The 19,958-nt window shown below is 38.2% G+C and overlaps 1 protein-coding gene across 5 annotated transcripts in view; it reads right to left on the bottom strand.

The window, feature by feature from the left end:
* Positions 1 to 19,958, bottom strand: part of LOC124135736 (protein lingerer-like) — a 45,823-nt gene that overhangs the window by 20,052 nt on the left and 5,813 nt on the right. For 4 of the 5 annotated variants that reach the window (XM_046501251.2, XM_046501256.2, XM_046501255.2 and 1 more), the window contains 13 exons: positions 18,888 to 18,962; positions 17,805 to 17,921; positions 16,767 to 17,217; positions 13,986 to 14,022; positions 13,406 to 13,524; positions 10,691 to 10,758; positions 10,292 to 10,506; positions 9,592 to 9,706; positions 8,277 to 8,489; positions 6,078 to 6,235; positions 4,727 to 4,937; positions 4,411 to 4,519; positions 179 to 825 (listed from right to left, as the gene is read on the bottom strand). In XM_046501251.2, coding sequence (XP_046357207.2) covers positions 179 to 825; positions 4,411 to 4,519; positions 4,727 to 4,937; positions 6,078 to 6,235; positions 8,277 to 8,489; positions 9,592 to 9,706; positions 10,292 to 10,506; positions 10,691 to 10,758; positions 13,406 to 13,524; positions 13,986 to 14,022; positions 16,767 to 17,217; positions 17,805 to 17,921; positions 18,888 to 18,962 — 2,535 coding nt within the window. The remainder of the gene's footprint in view (positions 1 to 178; positions 826 to 4,410; positions 4,520 to 4,726; positions 4,938 to 6,077; positions 6,236 to 8,276; positions 8,490 to 9,591; positions 9,707 to 10,291; positions 10,507 to 10,690; positions 10,759 to 13,405; positions 13,525 to 13,985; positions 14,023 to 16,766; positions 17,218 to 17,804; positions 17,922 to 18,887; positions 18,963 to 19,958) is intronic. The other variant, XM_046501253.2, reaches the window with a different exon arrangement.

Here is a 19,958-nt window from a genome sequence, read left to right as displayed (position 1 = left end):
GTGCAGACAGGTATCCAGAACGCCAGGTGAACTCCAGGGTTTCCTTACCCTACATTGAATAAAGGGCACTGGGACACATGAATGCTCTTTTCTCACCAACACATTATGAGGGACACACTGAGCCACAAGACATTCACCGAGCAGTTCACGCACAACACTGTTACATCCTTAAACTTACCTGGGAGCTCTGGTGAGTGTCAGCCATTGAGTCTTTTATTGACATATTAGACAGAGTGTCCCCAAGTTTGTTTGCAGTGAGCGGCGAGGTTTGCAGATTGGACTGATGTCCAGATGAGGTGTAGGACTTTGAGTTGTAGCCAGACACTGATGCCGACTGAGTCTGTGAAGGAGGGGAAGATAGGCTGGAGGCCTGGTTCTGATACGCGTTGGATGAGTTTGTGCTCGACTGCCGTGCAGAGGACGGTTGCGAGTCTCTCAACTGGTACGATGAACCAGTCTGCTGCCCTTGATATGAGCTTGTTTGTGTTGATGAAGGATAAAGAGAGTTCTGGTTGGCTTGGCTTGACGAGTAGTTCGTTTGACTCTGGAATGATGCCGCACCAGTCTGGTAGCTTGGATACTGGTTTGAACCAGATTGGAACTGGTTGGATCCAGATGAATACTGGTTCTGTCCAGTCTGATACTGATTCTGACTAGGCTGGTACTGAGAAGGAAAGGAGCTACCTTGTGTACTTGTTGTATATGCCTGTGTATTGGACAGTCCAGAAGACTTATGTCCCTGATAGCTTGACGACTGGTATGTTCCTGATGACTGCACAAATGAACCCAAACTTGATGAATCCGATTTCACAGTGGAAAGTGAACCTAGAAAAAAAGAAATATACCCAGGCATCATCGTGTGCTTTGGCCATCCAGATCAATTGAACACACTATCCTCAATCTGATTCTTGGTATAAAGAGTGAGTGTGTGAGTTGGGTTTAACGCCGCTTTTAACAGTATTCCAGTTATATCGCGGCTTGTCAGCTTAATATGGGAGGAAAGCCCGAAGTGATGCAGGTCTGAGACTTTTACCACTTCGGTGAAACCCAAGAGCACGGGTATGGTGCTGACAAACCTAGATTCAAACCCACAATCACAGGTTTCTGGCATGCCCAAAGGGATGCAACTCTGCACAGCGAATCGCAGCACCTTAGACGATTGGGCCACCCGTGCCCCCTTGGTATAAAGAGAAGCATGCTATGAAAATAATATTTTGTGTTCAACTGTTCTGAGAAACAAGAGGACAAAGTCATTGATGTCCCTGCAATAGTAAATACTTGTCTTGAATATGTCAACTAGTTTATATTGATTGCATAACTACCCCCATTTTCTGTCTAAATTAAAATTGTTGCTATGGAAACTCAAAACAATGTTATTCAAAATCCCAGAGTATTAAAAGGCACCGACCATGAGACCTATTGGTGTGCCAAGTTTGGTGAATAAATATTGTACAGTTTTCAAGATCTGCTCCAGTAACAGCACGTCCACTGATGAATGGACTATGTAAATTTTAATACCCCCTGCAAAACGTCTTATAGGTGACAATAGATACTCTTATTTTGGTTTGATCAAAATTAAAGTTTTCCACTAAAATGGCACAGTATGCATTGAAAAGTTAATTCATCCCATGATTACATATCCACATGCTTAAAGTACTCAGGGAAATGAAAAAACCCTGTTTTTCTCAATTTAAAAATCAACACAAAGTGTTACGTAGCTGTAAATACGAAATAACAAAGCAACTCGAAAAGTACTAGTCTGGATTTGCTAGTTTGATCTCAGTGAACAATACAAAATGTACTTTACAGGAGGTAATTTGTCGGCACTTTCAACATTCAAAAATAAAACTAAGTCCAAATTGACATAGCAGAAACAGACTATAGGCATTATGCAAATTAACCTGTAAAATGGTCATCAAAACAACATGAAAAACAACAGTTATGTTAATGTACACGATAATAATGACATGTTAGTTGTTTGGTGAAGGGAATATGTTATTTTTACTTTCTGATATTTGGACTTATTTAGTCACTATCCCACAATGCCACTCACAAATCACTAACCACTGACAAAGCACATGCTTAACAGAGAATACTGTTCTTTAGCTATGGCTGATGAGATTGCGAAATTGATCAAGAATGTTCATAAGTACTTTACGAGAGAAAGAGACTTGGGTAAACCTCACAGTCACATTAGAGTTGACAGGGTATTACACCGCACAAGTGTAGCCCTTGTATTGTCATACGGAAAGGTATATTCAGTTGTCAATAAAAAAGAGCAGGTAGGGGTCGTCTCAAAACCTAAACGTGTCGTAAACACAAGAAAGAAGTGAGCAAAGCTCACATACCCCCGTTATCCCCGCTGGTCAACAACGAATAGTAAATAGTTTGTTAATTAATGAAATATTACATATTTCTAACTGATTTTAACTTCAATGTTTTAAAAACTAAAATTGAGTTCCAGAAAACGGGGGTATAATTAACTGGACAGCTTTGATAAAGGTGTAATAAGACGGGCTGTTTACAGTCTGTATGATCGGAAGATACCGCAGACATGCAAACGCATTAGAGAGGAAATTCAGGACACCATCAATGTGTCCAATACGACAATGATAGTTGCTCTTCACAAAATGGGGTTCCGCTACAAAGCCTGCGGTGGTGATAGAGGCGTATTTCGTGAAAAGTACTCTATCCTCAGCATGAGATCCCAGTATCTCAGAGATTTAGAAACCTATCGTTCTTTAGGCTTTCAAATAGTATATACCGATGAAACGTGGGTCAATAAGAAGACAATGCAAGTTATCTTAACTTGTGGGAGCCCGAATCCATCACTCCCACCATGAGCAGCCTGAAGGCACAAATGCAAGCGTACCTTACATCGTGCAATGTGGATTTCATGCCAAAAGAAACGAAGCAACAGCTTATGGAAAAAATCCAAATGAACAAGAAACCTGTTGTGTACAAAACTAATGCCCTTGCTGCCCTACATGGACACGTCGGTTTGCGCACTCCAGTGCCACACTGCGAGCTCAATCCTATCGAGCTTATTTGGGGGAACTGCAAAGGCTTCATTGCAAAAGACAACACAACCTTTAAGTTGTCAGATGTTAAAGATCTCGTCTATGCATTGTTTGCCCGAATCACTCCAGCGGTGTGGCACTATGAAAATGCATACCGCCAGCGAACGGCGTTGACGTGAGCCGTTTACAACCCGTTGTCATTCCTCTCGATGACACGGAAGATACTTCTTCAGCCTCAGACACATGAGTTCTGTGATCTCATGCTGTGGATGTTGTGTTGATGCAACTCCCATTATGTTATTCCATCACAAAAACTCTTAATACTAACAACAGGCAGCATGGTTTTCTTACTGTAATAAACTACTAATTCCTATACATAAAACACTTGTCACATTAAAAAACCACCCATGTAAACACGTATCTTTTAGTGTCATGCCTATGTCCTAATTGATAATAATAACAACAAATAAGCCTAAACATCATCATAAACGTCTTTGATACTTCATCACAATATTCACTTTTCTGAACAATGAGACGACCCCTGTAAAAGACGGCACATGTGTTTTATGCACCTGTTCTCACCTGTCGTCAAGGTGTCATAGGTCCTGGACATTCACCTTGATCTACTTACACCTGGTTATGCCCTGTTTCAGAATAGTCTGTTTTATTCACATTTTTACACACTTTTACTTTTATGTAAAAAGGCATAAAAACATTTGATACGCTGTATTTGTGCCACGGCCCAATTAGTACTAATTTAGTTGTTTGAATATTTACATATTTTGTATATTAACTGCATTTATTTAAGATCTGAGGTAGATCCGTGAGCAGTTTAGTTATGATATTTCACATGATTTACTGGAGGGACTGTTGAGCCTAATTTTGACCCACATTCAATCACAGAATAGACTTGCATCTCTATAACTGTACAACAAAGACAGGAAATATAAAAACCTAAGAACAAATATTTTCATTTCAAATGCAGGGCTTGATTTAACTGGCACCAGGATCATGTTCACATGAAAACCTAGCTGCACCAGACAAAACCAGGTTGCATCCTGTACCCATAACTTCACAAAGTTCAACCCATATATGTGATGACGCCAAGCCCCCAAAAGCAAGACAAAATGTACAGTGGACGTATGGTAAATAACTTAAAGGTATAGAATGTGTTCAAAGATCGATGTTGTGGGGACATGTAAGGGTTAGACACAAATTTGAAACATTGACATGCACGTGGTGCATGTGGAAATAAATATTTGGTGGCATTTTAAAAAAATGTTAAACAAAAATATAACAAAATCAAACCCTAGAATGTGTCTATATCATCCATTTTGATCAATTTCACTGAATGGTGTCAGTTCATGTATGTAACTTGCTCAAGCATTACCCTGAGCCAGTGAAGCTGCTGTCTGCCCCTGTCTCTGTCCTCCCATCAGAGGGCTGGATTTCATATCAGACTGGGAAGGAGGGAATGGAATTGGCTCTGGGGGCGTCATCTGAAAAAAGATCATGTCAAGTAGTGGATAATGTGGCCAAAACATGCAAGACTTCTGCTTCCTTAATCATGAAGTAAAATACATCTAAATGACAATATTCTGCTAGTCAACGAAGTAGCTAAACCTATAATAGGACATCCATCATGTCCATAAGTTCCAGAAATCTAATATTCAAGATATTTGTGATATCATGATAGATCACCATACCTTTGTAGGCTGACTCAGTGGTGAAGGAGCATCTTTCTTTGGTGGTGTTGTATTGTAAGCTGTGTTTTGGAACACATTCGTTCTGGGTGAGGAGTGATCTAGACCACTCATTGCAGGTGGCTGTTTGCCAGGGGATGACATCATTGTCGCCGGCATCACAGATTCAGAGGATTTGCTCGATTGAGCTAGATGGTTATTCATCGAAACAGCACTGAATCATAAACATGGAATTTTGGTTGGATCAATACCATAAAGACAACAAGGTGTCACAATACATAATAAGACAAGAGTTTTGATTAGATAACTGTTTATTCGTCACTTGTTATTTTCAAATAAAAGATAGCTGTGCGATAAATCGCAACGAACCATGAAGTATGAAGTGCAATTTATTGTACGATAAATTAAAATCACAATCAACATTTTTTTCTTAACTAATGAAGATATTCATAGATTCTGACTACAGATGGTGTTCTGTTGAAGGTATGCACCAACTTTTTGCACATTGAATTTTGGTGTTGATGTCCACTGGCACAAACAGAACTGACAAAATGTCTAATAAAGAGATTTCATCTCAGTTATTAGCACCAGTGAAAGAGGTTTCTGGAGACACAACGGTCTATGGAGCCATAAAATCTAGGCATCCCTTAACCATAGCTCGAGATAAACTACGTATTTGCGTAAAATACTCATCAAATAAACTGAAATACGCAGACAAATCAAATCCTTGCGTATCAAATACGCAACAAAAACTAGAAATATGCTATTCAAATAAAATTAACGCTTATATTACAACTATTAGATAAAATGATTGCGTATCAGACAATCACCAAATTCACTTACCAACAGTTACATTCAGAAAAGCTTCTGCGACAAACATACTGATAGATGCCACATTGAAATGTACATTGTGTCTAGTCAATGTACATGGTGAATCTTTAAAAGTCACTGATTGGTAATAAAAACAATAGCGCCTTTCTTACAATGCTAGGTTTTGTAAACCAAAAATGGCTTCCCGGAGAGGGGGCTGCTAGCAGATGCAGACGGGTAAACTACTATCCACCCTTTCTTTAAACATTTGCAGGGATTGTTACGAAACAGGTTTTAAGATAAATACCCAAATGTCAAGAAACAGGTGGGTAAAAAAATTTGAATACCCTCTAAAACTTGTGGATACCCAATCAAACCCCTGGGTAAAATACCCAAATAACCAAAAGCTTTTCTATAGCTCTGCCTTAACTACAAATGATCCACATATATCTTTGAAGTGGTCGTTTTGACTCGAGTATATCAGCAGTATAGCTTATAAGAGCAAATGAAATAGTTATGTAACATAGTCAAATCCAGGATTTACCTATTCTGGGTAGTTGTCGTGTAACCGCTTGCAGTAACAGCTGAGTCTGAGGACCCAAAACTGAATGGAGATGAGGAATCAGCCCCAAAGTCTACTCCGAACTGAACATCCAGCTGCGGCATCACATGGCCTGGCATTTCAACTGCTGATGCTGGAATCTGAAATAAGGAGTGGTTCAAATAGTGCTCTTACTGCTTGAGTCATCTTCTAAATTTGAGGGTCATGATATTTTTGTAAGTATCATATTATCTTGTATATAGTAGACACATTTCCCAAAAAATATACAGCATAATCATGATAATACATGTAGCCAATGAGTTTTGATTACTTTCTTCAATGCAAGACATTACCACCTGTATGTAAGACCAGAAATAGCATGTCTACAAATTTTGTACTGAAACATACAAGTAGTCAAGGAAATAAAACAAACATGGAACAAGAAAACAGCGTTGTCATTTGTAGAAAATCCCCTGCCATGAGTTGGGTTTAACACCTCTTTGAACAATATTCTCGTTATACCACGGCGTGTAACCTTAATGTGATGTAATCCGTGAGCAATAGTATGGTGCTGAGAAACCTAGAAACAAAATCAGAGTGAACTGGGTTTAGACCCCCACAGTCATAGATTTCAGGCACGCTCAAGGGACAGAACTCTGCCTCCCATAAAGCCTAGGATGGCTTCATGTTGTCTGAAAATCTGAGAAAATCTGTTAAGATTAGAAATTAATACGGACGAAAGGTACCTTCGCTGGAATAAATAAATTATGGCACCGAATTCCGAACTCGTCTTGATATGTTAAGATTCTCTTAGATAAGCTTGCAAAGTTTCATTCATGTAACATCAGTAGTTTTTGAGGAAACTTGTCCCCATTGAAGACACTTATCACTAAGTAAAACAAGCAGGAAATACTCATATCCCCCGCCAATATGACATGTCGGGTTGTGTGCAATGTAAATGGGCCTAAAATGGCCTAATTGCAGCACTAAAAAAAGTTATTACTGGTGTTGTTTTTCCATCTGCAGTTTATGATAGAATATGTAACTGAATTTGTAATGAGTAAGGATGAGACATATGGATGAACAACTTCTTTATTACAATTAGGAGCGATGGTTTCGGTGAAGGTTCTGACACCGTTATCAAGCAAGTGAAGTACAGAGTATGGTTGACAAGAATATATAGTGTTTATACAGTTGAGTAGGTTTAAGATCAGTTACACTGTTGTATTTGTAATGAATTGTGTTTCTGCATGAAGTTGGTCAGTGAATGCAACAACTGTGTCCATGACGCTTTTGGAGGAACATACACTCAAGCAATGCGGAACTTACCAACAAGAAAGGAAATGCATTCAATACTGTGAGATGACATTACGTGCCAAGTTTGGTGAAGAAATATGGTACGGTTTTCAAGATCCGCTCCGGAAACGAGGACTACCGCCATTTTCAGTCTAAATCAAAGTTGCTGCCATGGAAACTCAAATTTTTTATTTTTTTTAAATACCAAACTATCCAAAGGCACCAGTTCACAACTAGACCTATCTATGTGCGAAGTTTGACGAAGAAATATAGTATGGTTTTAAAGATCTGCTCCTGAAACGAGGACTACCGCCATTTTCAGTCTAAATCAAAGTTGCTGCCATGGAAACTCAAATTTTTTATTTTTTTTAAATACCAAACTATCCAAAGGCACCAGTTCACCACTAGACCTATATATGTGCCAAGTTTGGTGAAGAAATATGGTACGGTTTTCAAGATCTGCTCCGGAAACGAAATGTGACGGACGGACGGCACCCATTCCTATATCCCCCTTCTACTTCGTGGCGGGGGATAATAACATGGATCAAGGGCCACAACTGTGTATGAACAAAATCTAAGAAGTAACTCTTGAAAAACGCATTTTAGATAGCCAGCAGTAACATCAGTGTGAAAATTATCTACCTTAACAGCTTTTGAGAAAATTGGTTCCCATTGAAAAGCAGACGGATGGGTAAATCCACCGCCCCCCCCCCCCCCCACGCCCCATCCAGCCGGGGAATAATTAAAATACCATTAAAGATCAGTTTGTGTCATTTGGCCACAACTGCCTCGTGGCAGAACTGACAAAAACATGTTACTGGACACTGCTACAAGAACATGAAGCACAGTGTGACCAAGGTTAAAATTTCCTAAAATATGCCTGTTAAATGTAAAAAGAAGGAATACCTTTGATGGAGGAGGCAGCTTGCTTCTCTGAGGTTTAGGTCGCTGTTGCAGTGCCTGCTGCACATGCGGTGGCTGCGATGACATCTGCTGTGCTGCCAAAGACTGCGCAGACATACTGTTCCCCTGCTGCAAGTTTTGAGAATAGGAGCTCAACACACTTGGGGCAGTCTGTGGTTGGAGATTCGAAAGGTTTGACCTTGAAGATGACCCAATCTGCAAATTTCAAGAACATTTGTTGTGAACACACAATTACAAAATCACAAAATTCCACATAACTTGCCATTCTTTCTTTATATTCACAGAAAGTATTTGAGACAAGTGGAAATAATACCATGTGGATTCTGAAACTCCAAGGACTTGCTTGATTTTTTGCAATATCAGAAAAGAACCAAGTTCAATTCCCCTATCCAACTTTAGGAAAAACTACATTCCTTGATCCATGGGGCATTTGTTACAAAACATGGTGACCATAGATACAGTGATATATCTATCTTCAGAGGTTCAGGACAGTTTGTCAACTATGAAAGCAAATGCCTTATGAAGTTTACTGAGAAAACAGTATGTGAAATGTTGGACCTCCTCCCTGAAAACATCAATGTAATATTTGGGGGAAAGATATTTAGGCAAGAAGTAGGTATCGCCATGGGCACCAATTTTGCTCCCCTTATTGCTGATCAACTTCTTTATACATATGAATGAGAATTTCTTCTCAGATTTGCAAAGTCAAAAAAGGGAATTTGGCCAAGAAGTGTAACTTAAGTATTGTAGACATGAAGAGGACATTTGCAAATTTAATGCATCAGTGACAAAAACTATGCCCTAGGCAATTCCCTATTTCAACTTGTACCATATGTCCCTTGTTTTTAGATGAACAACTGACTTGCTTTTGTATGTGTTTGTTATGTGTGCCACTGTGGCCACTGCCACTGATACCCTCACCTTTTCCCAAATCCCTGGTATCATCACTATTGAGTAGTGATTCATAAACACTTTCTCACAATAAAGTCGGAATCATACAATGAACCTGGAAAGGGTTTTGTAGCATCATCAACATTGATCTATGCAATGGATACAATGACATGCACTTATCATTGATCTATGCAATGGATACAATGACATGCACCAATCAGGTCAATGAGCCTGACCACCCGGTCCCATTAGTCTCTCACTAAAAGCATGGGTTGCTGAAGACAAATGTTAACCTGGATCTTCAGCATGTTCAGAGGGGGCTAATCAACTTCATAAAAACAATCCCTCAGATTGTGAATATTATATCCTATTGGGATAAACTGAGGTTAACAGAACATATACACACCCCAATAGTGTTCTTGATAGACTCTGTGGCCTGTTGGTTATACTGAGCTATCAAGTTATCATTGGCTTGCTGCTGTTGCTGTTCCGCTGTCTTTAACAAGGTGCCAAGGTCCAATCTGTGTCATGGTGAAAAAACACACTACATAATAACCATTTTCCAAAAGATTAATAAGCAGTAAACTGAAAAAGATCTTAACCGCACATCTCTCAGACAAATGTTACATTGAACAGCTTCCATGACTCAATGTGTGCCATCAGCTAAACAAAAATAGAACAAGAGTGACAAAATATTTGCTGAGAGATTATGAATCAGTTGAAACATTATTTTTTTAAACTAAAGCCACGTAAAAATGTAGTCTCATTACCGATCAACCCAAAACATTGGCCCAAGCTTAGGGTTCTTGAACACATTTGCAGGCGAAATTTATTTCACTTTTCCCTTTCATAGTGTATTTTGAAGTGGTACTGACAGGTGTAAACTGTCCTGACAACCTGCATATATCTTTATTATCTACTATAAACACAGCACGATCGCTGTATCTTTACATCATTGCTTTCATTTGTACACTTAAGGTTGGAATGGTTGGGAAATTGAAATAGCAAAATACTGATATTTGGAACTACCAACACATTTTTGAATTTTTTTTAATTATGTGGCCTAACCTTTAAACACTTTGATTTGAAAAAAGAAATGCCCCTACCTCTGTCCCAATGTACTAGGCTGTCCAAGTGAGTTTGAAGTCACAATTGAACCAGGCTGTCGAAGTGGGCCAGGCTGTCCCATTGAGCTTGGCATCGGACCAGATTGTCCAAGAGAATTTGACTGACCCATAGAGCTGGTGATATCATTCAGTGGTGAAGGTGCCATGGGTTCCTCCTTCACTGTTGATGCTGTGAACACCTTTGACTCAGTCAGCTGAGAGAACAAAACGGCAAAGTAATTTGTAACCGTTAATACTAACTTTACACATATTATGCAGAAGAATGGTTTGTCAACCAAATACTTTGAGATCTTCAAGAGAACAAGTGAATAATAGTACCACTAACATGAGTAATTGTATAAAAACAAAATCTGGTGACATCTGAATTTTCCCACTTACCGATCCCTGCCAAGTATCATCGTTCCAATCTTCAGACGCAGGGGCAGACTCCCAGGTCTCTCCCCATCCTAAACAAATACAAAGTTTTAAATATATATAATGTATAATTATCTATATAAGTATTTATGCAATAAACCTTACAAAACTTGCTTTTTATTTTTGCAGGTATTGGTGACAAGAAACCCAAATGACAGTTATCATGAACTCAAAGGGACCACTAATTTTCGTTCGTAATAACCGTAGTTTGTTATAAGCATTTTGACTGTCAGGCATCTTGAGTAAACGAAAGTGTGCACACTGTATGTATACTATTTATTCATCTCAAATAACATTTGAGGGCAAAGGTGTCAGTTACTTAATCCAGTTAGTCACTTGCCATGAATTGTTTATTGCCACATTGATAAGCTAATCGGCGACACATGCAGAAGCTCAGGGTTTAACAGTTAGTTATATACAAACATTGACAAAATATCAACGATTTTATTATAAACATGATCATTCTATCTATCAAATTAATACGATAAAATATACAGCAAATGGATGGGACCAAAGAAACAGTTTGTTATATCCGTCAGTTCATTACAACTGAAGTTTACTGTATATTCAATAGGGTGCACAGTATTACGGTAAATTATTGCATTAGTGACGTTTTGTTGTCGATGATTTGTCCACAAAATTGGAACTACAGAAGTGGATGTGAAACTCCTAAACCATGATGTAGTAACTCCAGTTTGAGTATGGTATAAGAATCTACATTGAAAAAATGCTAAATGCAATAACTAGCTATATCACCAGCCCCTGTTGCAGAATTTATGACATAACTAAATCTAAACAAACCCTAACCTTTTTTAACTGAGGTGGAACTTGTCATGGAAATTGTAAAAAAAAGAAGAATTTGGAACCTAAGTCCATCTTGTTGCCAAGGAAAAGTAAAAAATAAAAATTTCTCAACATTTTAAATAACAAAAGGCACCAGTTCAGCATGTACCTGACAGACTTTCAAAGTTTGATGAAAAGATATTGAACGGTTTATGAGTAATGCTCCGGAAACGAACCCTACCCTCACAGATCCTAAGTCCATCTTGTTGCCATGGAAACATTAAAAAAAATAAATAAATAAAAAAATTCTAAAATTTCTAAACATTTTAAATAACAAAAGGCACCAGTTCAGCATGTACCTGACAGACTTTCAAAGTTTGATGAAAAGATATTGAACGGTTTATGAGTAATGCTCCGGAAACGAACCCTACCCTCACAGATCCTAAGTCCATCTTGTTGCCATGGAGACGTAAAAAAAAATTCTAAAATTCTAAAATTTCTAAACATTTTAAATAACAAAAGGCACCAGTTCAGCATGTACCTGACAGACTTTCAAAGTTTGATGAAAAAATATTGAACGGTTTATGAGTTATGCCTGGAAACGAAACGTGACGGACGGACATACGGACAGGGCCCGACCAATGACCAGTCGAATTGAAATTATGAAATTCAGAAACTAACTGATTCCTGCTATCGAAAGAGCAAAACTATTTGCGACCTGCTTCCTGTAAATGTATACATTAGGCAACTGTTGTGAACAAAGCAATATCCTACGAAATTGCGGACAATGAAGTTGTAAACAATGTGGGTTATTTGTATTCAGATCCACAACAAACACCAGTTGAAAGAACATGTGCGAAATACTGTGATATGTATCACAATACATGAATCATTATTGCAATAAATTCCAATACGAAAGTCATGCAAATACCCATCACTAATTTTCAAAACAATGTTAACTATGAAAATATTTCTCAATTAATGTCACCCAAAAGACTGGAGACTTTTTTTATAGTCTACCAACTATTCATCAGGATGTACTATTTTCAGATAGATCAGGATATGTGCATTGTACAGGGAGCTTGCTTGAGTCAAAGGGCAATAGAAAGTTTCATGATGTTATCAACCATTGAAAGGACAATCTTCTGTAGCATTACCAAATTTGGAAAATTCTTCACAACATTTTGGATGACAACCAGTCAATGTCCTAGAAAATGAGGTAATAGAAACGCTGTTTAAGTTCACGTTACTATAGGAATTCTGCAGATACATCATCACTGCCTGTGGTGTATCAGACCTGAACAAAGTAAATCAAAAGTAAATGTTGGAAGCAATAATAAATGCCATTCTCAGTGACAGGGCTGTTGTTTGACTGCTGTCTGGCATAAATAATCCTGGTTTTCGACATCGTATCTGACTACTCGAAGTTTGTCAATTACAAAAGAAAGCTCAATGATAATATTACACTTTGCATCGCCGGAGACACATTTGCCGATTCAACTGCAAATTGTTAGAGATCAACATGACTCACCTACCAATTACCTTTTTTCCAAATTAACAGTGCTAATTGACTTGTAGGTGTAAACAAACATTCCACACATGGTCATCCATGTTGAGATGTTTGACAAAAACTATTGTTACAGTAATCCTCTCAAGCCATCAATCTCTTTGTCAGAAAATAAGGCCGGAATATGGAGATAATTTGAGTACTTAGAAGCCAGTTTAGAACACAACACTGATGACAAACAACATACTGCATTTTGTCACACTTTTGTCACACTTTTGTCACAACCTCTAAATGCTTAATGACATCAAATATCAAGTTTATCAAAGTTCAAATACTGACTTCCAATATTCCAATACGCAAATTTATAATCATTAACAATCTGAACACACCTGCTGGTTCCTTGTCAGCATTCTCTGCAGTTTCATTAGTCCATGTATCAATCTGAGGTCCTTTATCAAACCTCTGTGGACGACCTTCTGGCTTAAAGCCTCCACCACCACTTCCTCCCCTGCAATCATATTCTCTTACAGACACCCAAAAATAACAGCATTCTTCCTCATCATTACTCCCTGCAGGTCAAGGTACTTTTAATCTATTTCTGAGGGTCTTGCATAAAGCCTACTAGACATATTATATCAAGAACAAGATAAAATAGTCAATGAAAAAGTCCTGTTTGATCCATATAATTACATCTGTTTATCCTCTTAAGCAGCGATAAAAACTAACATTTCACGTGCACTAGTCCTTATGATGATAACATATAGCAATCTCCTTAAAAATGGCAAACTTCCACTTGTCCCAATGATACCTTAACTATTGGGCAGTTTGGCAAGAACTACAGGACTAGTGTCAATTTTATAATGCTGCTCTAAAGACAATACAATGTAATATACTAGTATAAAAAAAGTGTCTAAAACCGATAACAAGACAAGAGTTTGGCTGACGCATTGCAAGCAGTAAAATGCTCACCTTCCTCGGCCTCCTCTTCCTGCAAATCGGCTGTTACCTGGGAGGTAATTTAATAAAACAATTCTTAAAATTGCTCAGTTTTCTAAGTTTCTTCATCAAACCATATGTGTAAAGCACATACTGTATTCGACACAAGTGCCCAGGCCGCTCTCAAAGTTAGAAATAGGGGGCTCTTAAAAGAATATTATTTTGGTGAAAAACAACAGAGTTGAAAGATCGTAAATTTCGTGGTTTATACTGACAGCCTGAAATGTTTATATACGACAGATATATTTTTTCCAGAATTTAATTTCCCATAATTAAGAATGCATATAACATACATATTATACACGAATAAATAAGTCTTGTGTACACTGATCAATTGGAAGGGGTGCTAATTGGGATTGTTCATTAGCCCATATTTTAGAAAATATGGCTGTGAGTGCTTATTAGAGCGGGGCGCTTATTAGGTCGGGGCGCTTATTAGGTAATAAACATTTAAGTTAAATGAACCCGAGAAGGCAAACATACACACTTGATATTGGTATTTAGTAATGGTGCATGATATTACCGGTATACTGCTAAATGGAGGTTCACTCCTTCCACAGTATTTATCACAATATCACTGTTCAATGCTCAGCATAAGGGTTTTTTTTTCAAATACCGATTTTTGTAATGTGTTTAATGTTATACACATTCCAAATACCCAGAGCTTGGACAAGTAAACGTTATGTTGTATGAAAAAGCTTCTGAATTCAAACTTTAGAATTATACAATCTATCGTGATATATATCCCATTACAGCCTTGTTGATTGTAAAATATTGTGATTAGTCATTTATTCCACTTTCTAACTAAGACCCCCATGTAGGAGCGAGTTAGTGACTTGTTTCAGAGGATGACAGCAGAGCAACAATCTGTCATATGAATGCAAGGGGTAAGAAGGGGCAAATCAGCCAAATACCACATTGTAACCCATCTGACCCTCTTGTGTCTCACATAACATTCCACACACAACTCAGCATAATATGATATGGTATAGGGATAGCAAATACCAAGTTGAATCAAACCAACGCCTAGTTAAGTCAGTTAATGGGATTATTGTTTGTGATTATCTTCACTGACCAAACATCTATGAGATTTACACCATATCTAGACAGATCTATGATAAACTTGCCCATATACGAAGATCAATTTCACGTCATTGGAACCAAGGGGTGTTTGATGCTGTAATAAACATCTGTATCATATCTGTATACAAAGCAAATAAAACAAGTGCAAAAGTGAGCGTGGCTCACTTATACCCCCCGACCCGCCTAGAGTGTCAGTAGTTACAAATTAAATAGCTAGGATAGGGTTAGGGTTAGGGTTTGAAAAGATTCATTAAAAAATGGAAAATTAATAAAAAAAACTTTTTTTTCTTTTAATTGCACCCCTCCATATGACAGATTATATGTACTAAGTTTGAGATGAATCCCCTGAATAGTTTGAGAAATCGCGCGCACAAAGTTTTCGGGCAGACAGACGGACGGATGGAACCTTGGTATAACTATATACCCCCCACAAAATATTGGGGGTATAAAAATACCAATGGAGCACCTTTGGAATTCACTACCACAAATTCTTGTAAGGATGATCTCTGGCATAGGAGAAGACAAGAAACCAGCTATTGTGAAAATCAAACCATCGGATTGTTAGCCCCAATAAGCTAACTGACTGAGCTACAGATACAAGTGTTAAACTTTGTGAAATTAACCAAGTCATGCCTGAACGGTTATATAATGAAATGACAAACACTTACGAAGGTTATGGATAGCCTTGGTCTTCAGACTAGTCTACAGTGATTTATCTTGGATTTCTAACAAGCACCCTTGGCAGGCAAATGGGAGGGGGGGGGAGATAATTATTTTGTTCAAAATTTGGATGTCTTTTTAAATTCTTGTTTCTGAAAGTTGTAGTGTTCTATGCAATGACAACACTAATATAAGTAAAAAAAGCATACACCATTACTGGCCCTGTATCAGTGACAAGTCACCTCTAAAAATCGGCAGCATTAGTTGTACATTATGTGCTGGGAAATGTTGGTTTCCAATTTGGGAATGCTTACTAAAATTTGTTGCCGACTTGCAGTGGTAGAAACTAACAGTTTTAGTCAACTAGTCCTTATAATAACACATATCAAAGCCCTTAAAAGGGCAAATTTCTACTAGTTTAACTCTTTATGATACCTTATCTATTGGGCAGTTTCGCCTGGGACTAAAGAACCGGTGCCAATTTCTAACACTGCTGTACATTTACAAGCATGCAAAGGGGGTAACACCCCCTTAGAGGCCCTGCACAGCTTTTGCCCATTGCTGTGATCACAAACCTAATCCAATTATTGCGAAAGATGTCCCATAAAAGAAAGTGTACACACCATATTTAGTAATGATATTGATCACAAGATGAGTGACCACCGAGAGCAACTTATGCACACTTGGTGACCCCAGGCAACACTTTTACAATGCTGACATTCCAGGACATTGTTTCGTTATTTCTTACAATAAAATTTCACAAATTATGTCATAGGGTAATGTAACATGTTTGTAAACTTTGCGGTGCTTATTCTAAAGGTAGGCTAAATCAGTGGAACATAGTTTTAGTAATGATGACACACAATCAGACATTAAATAGCAGACAGTAGTACATCAGTGGTGGTCAACTCAGAAAGTACCATCAACACTTAGTCACTACATCCATAGAATCACACGAAATTGTACAATTTCTATGGATCATGTTATCACTTGAAAAGCAGGAAGTTGTACCTCTACCCCTGCCTCGTCCTCTGTCCCCACTTCGCTCACGCCCAAATCCACCAAAACCATTTTCTTTGTCCCGGAAGCCATCTTGATCCCGGTAGCTATCATGATCTTTAAACCCATCTCCATCTTGGTAGTTGCCCTTTCCTCCTCTGTCACCAAATCCATCTCTGTGCCTGAATCCTTCATTATCTCCATCTGCATTTCTTTCACCATACTGATTGTTCCTGTCTCTCCCACGACCACGAGCCAGACGTGGAGGGGGGCCTCCATTACGACGTCCACGTCTAGGAGGGCCATCATGTCTGTTGTCCGGTCGGTCATCATCACGACTACGATCTCTTTTGCTGTCCGATTTGTCTGACACATGGTTTGATACTGGTTCTGTTTTCGGAATGGGAACTGATGCATTATTTGTTCGTTTCTTCTTTTTGCTTTGCTCAACTTTCCATTCTCCCTACAAAAGAGTATGGTTTTATGATACTTTTAGATTTATGCCCAAAATTTAACGAAGGGAATAGAATTGTAACAGAGAAAAAAAACATTCTACTATCTTCAGCAATATTCAAGCTATATAATATCTGCTGCCCGTAAAGCAACCAACGAAAACATGGGCCTGCCAAAACAATGATAATTACACACCAACCAAAAAACTTGCATTCTTCACACAAATGTACAACAATCAAAGCACTAAGACAAGTTGCTATGACTTAGATGAATAGGGCCTGGATTATTATCAATGTCACGAAAGTTGCTTGAAATTCTCTCTCAGCATTGACTTTCCTTATTAAGAGTACAAAACCAAACACAATTTTACTGGACTACGGGCTTTGAACTAGTGGCTGAAGTCACTCTTTTGATAAAATATCCTTTTCAGTAGTTGGAAAAATAATATAACAATATGTATTTCAGAATTTAATTTTGTTGTTCAAAAAGTTTTCTGAGTATCTAGCCATTTGTAAAAGCAGTCTATCTGAAGTTTTAACACAGGACTCAAGGCTCACAGTTTGATCATAAATCTGAACACAACAGTTTCTGTACTACCTGAGGCTCATCATCCTGTTCTTCCAGCAGCATGAGAGCAGCTCTTTCCAGATCATTCTCACAGTCATGCAGGGCCACTGCCACAGTGTCCTCAGACTTACCAGTCATCTCCATCAACTAAACAAACAAAACAGCATTTAATTGTTGGTTGGTGGGTTTGTTGTTTAAAGCCGCACTCAGCAATATTCCAGCTATATGACGGCGGTCTGTAAATAATCGAGTCTGGACCAGACAATCCAGTGATTGATATCATGAGCATTCTTGTTTAGTTTTTTGTGCTTAGTGCTGTACTCAGCAATATTACTGCAATATGAAGGCTGTCTATAAATAATCAGTGTGATATCATGAGCATAGATCCATGCAACTGGTATACAATGATGCGCATCAACAAAAGTCAGCGAGTCTGACCACCCAATCCTGTAAGTCGCCTCCTACGACAAGGATAGTTGCCTTTTACAGCAAGCATGGGTTGCTGAAGACCTTTTCTACTCCGGATCTTCACGGATCATATACAAATATGGCCTGGAGTGAGGGAGTATGGTTTTATGCCCCTTTTAGCAATATTCTAGCAATATCACGGTAGGGGACACCAGAAATGGGCTTCACACACTGTACCCAAGTCAGGAATCAAACCCGGGTCTTCGCCGTGGCAAGCGAACGCTTTAACTAGGCTACCCAACCGCCCCAAATTTGGCATAGAAGGGAAAGGGACATACTAAAATTCAGATTTAAACTTCTTGAACAAATTCAGATGTCACATAACAAGAATTTGAAGCTTAGGATTGCATGGCCAGAATGCAAGGTTAATTGACAGTTACATTTCGAAATATTCCAAAATGAAACAAACACTGAGCCCCACTACCAAACCACACATCTAACAAATGTGAACAAAGAATTCCTAAAGGCATATTAATAGATTTTCAACAGAACGAATACAACAGTACATAAATTGGCATCCTGTTTCTTACAATAACACTCTGGTGTCAACAAGAAATATTAAGCATTATTTTGTTCATTACAGAAGGAATTTGAATAATGGCTCACATCTCTCAAATGATAAACTGTCAATAACAGAATACAAACCTGGCTTATGGCGGCCAAGTCTGCATCATCCTGTCCAGAAGTGATCTGTGCTATTCTCATTTGCTCCTCAGTGGGCTGCAACAGTTTCAAAGACTGGTAATGCAAGTGAAGTAAAATTTTGATTATAGTACTGCTTTTCTCAATGTAGACCTCTTTCTACTTCGTTACAACAATATAATTAATTAGATATTCAGGGTTTTACATGATGCAAAAATGTTCATCCAGTATACACAAATGTATGGAATGGATGCAGAAAAAAATGGGAGGACAAAGTCATCAATATCAAAATATTACACAATAGTAAATACTTGTGAATATATATATGAAACTTGTTGCCATGGGAACTCAATGTTTTTTTTAAAATCCCAAACTTATAAAAAGGCACCAGTTCACAAGTAGACGTCCGGAAACGAGCACCATTTCCAGGAAAAGCCAAAGATGTTGCCATGGAAACCTGAAAATACTTTTTTCAAATATCCCAAATTATCAAGAGGCACCAGTTCAGCACTACATCTATCGAAGTACCAGGTTTGGTGAAGCAATATTTGACTGTTTTCAAGATCTGCTTGGGAAACAAGTACTACCCCAAGTCAAAGATGTTGCCATGGAAACCTGTAAATATATTTTTTTTTAAATCCAAAACTATCAAAAGACACCAGTTCACCACTACATCTATCTATGTTCCAAGTTTGTTACCATTGTACACACGGACGGTGTCCATTTTAATGCCCCCGCAAAAACGTGTTGTGGGTGAAACAAATGCATTGCATCCCAAGGGACTCATAATAATAATCATCGTACCAATTCTTGACAATAACCATGAACTGACAAAGGTCTTTTTATTAAAGTAATTATCAAATCCTACAGTACAGTACAGTACACTCTACCATTTCATTACTTAACAGGACCATCATATTTCCTGTAAGAGCCTTAGAAATTCATTACAGGGTCCCCTTGACCCTAGCTTTGCAGGTGTAGGTGAAACCCTACAGTTATACTTCATTTGAAGAAGAGGAGGTTACTATGGTAACGGAAATGCCTCCAATGCACACAAGGACAGTTATAAATGCC

This window comes from Haliotis rufescens, unplaced genomic scaffold (assembly GCF_023055435.1).
Source record: "Haliotis rufescens isolate VD_foot unplaced genomic scaffold, xgHalRufe1.0.p SCAF_1, whole genome shotgun sequence".
Lineage (NCBI taxonomy): Eukaryota > Metazoa > Mollusca > Gastropoda > Lepetellida > Haliotidae > Haliotis > Haliotis rufescens.
The sequence above is the reverse complement of the archived record's forward strand: the minus strand, read 5'-3'. Positions and strand labels throughout refer to the sequence as shown.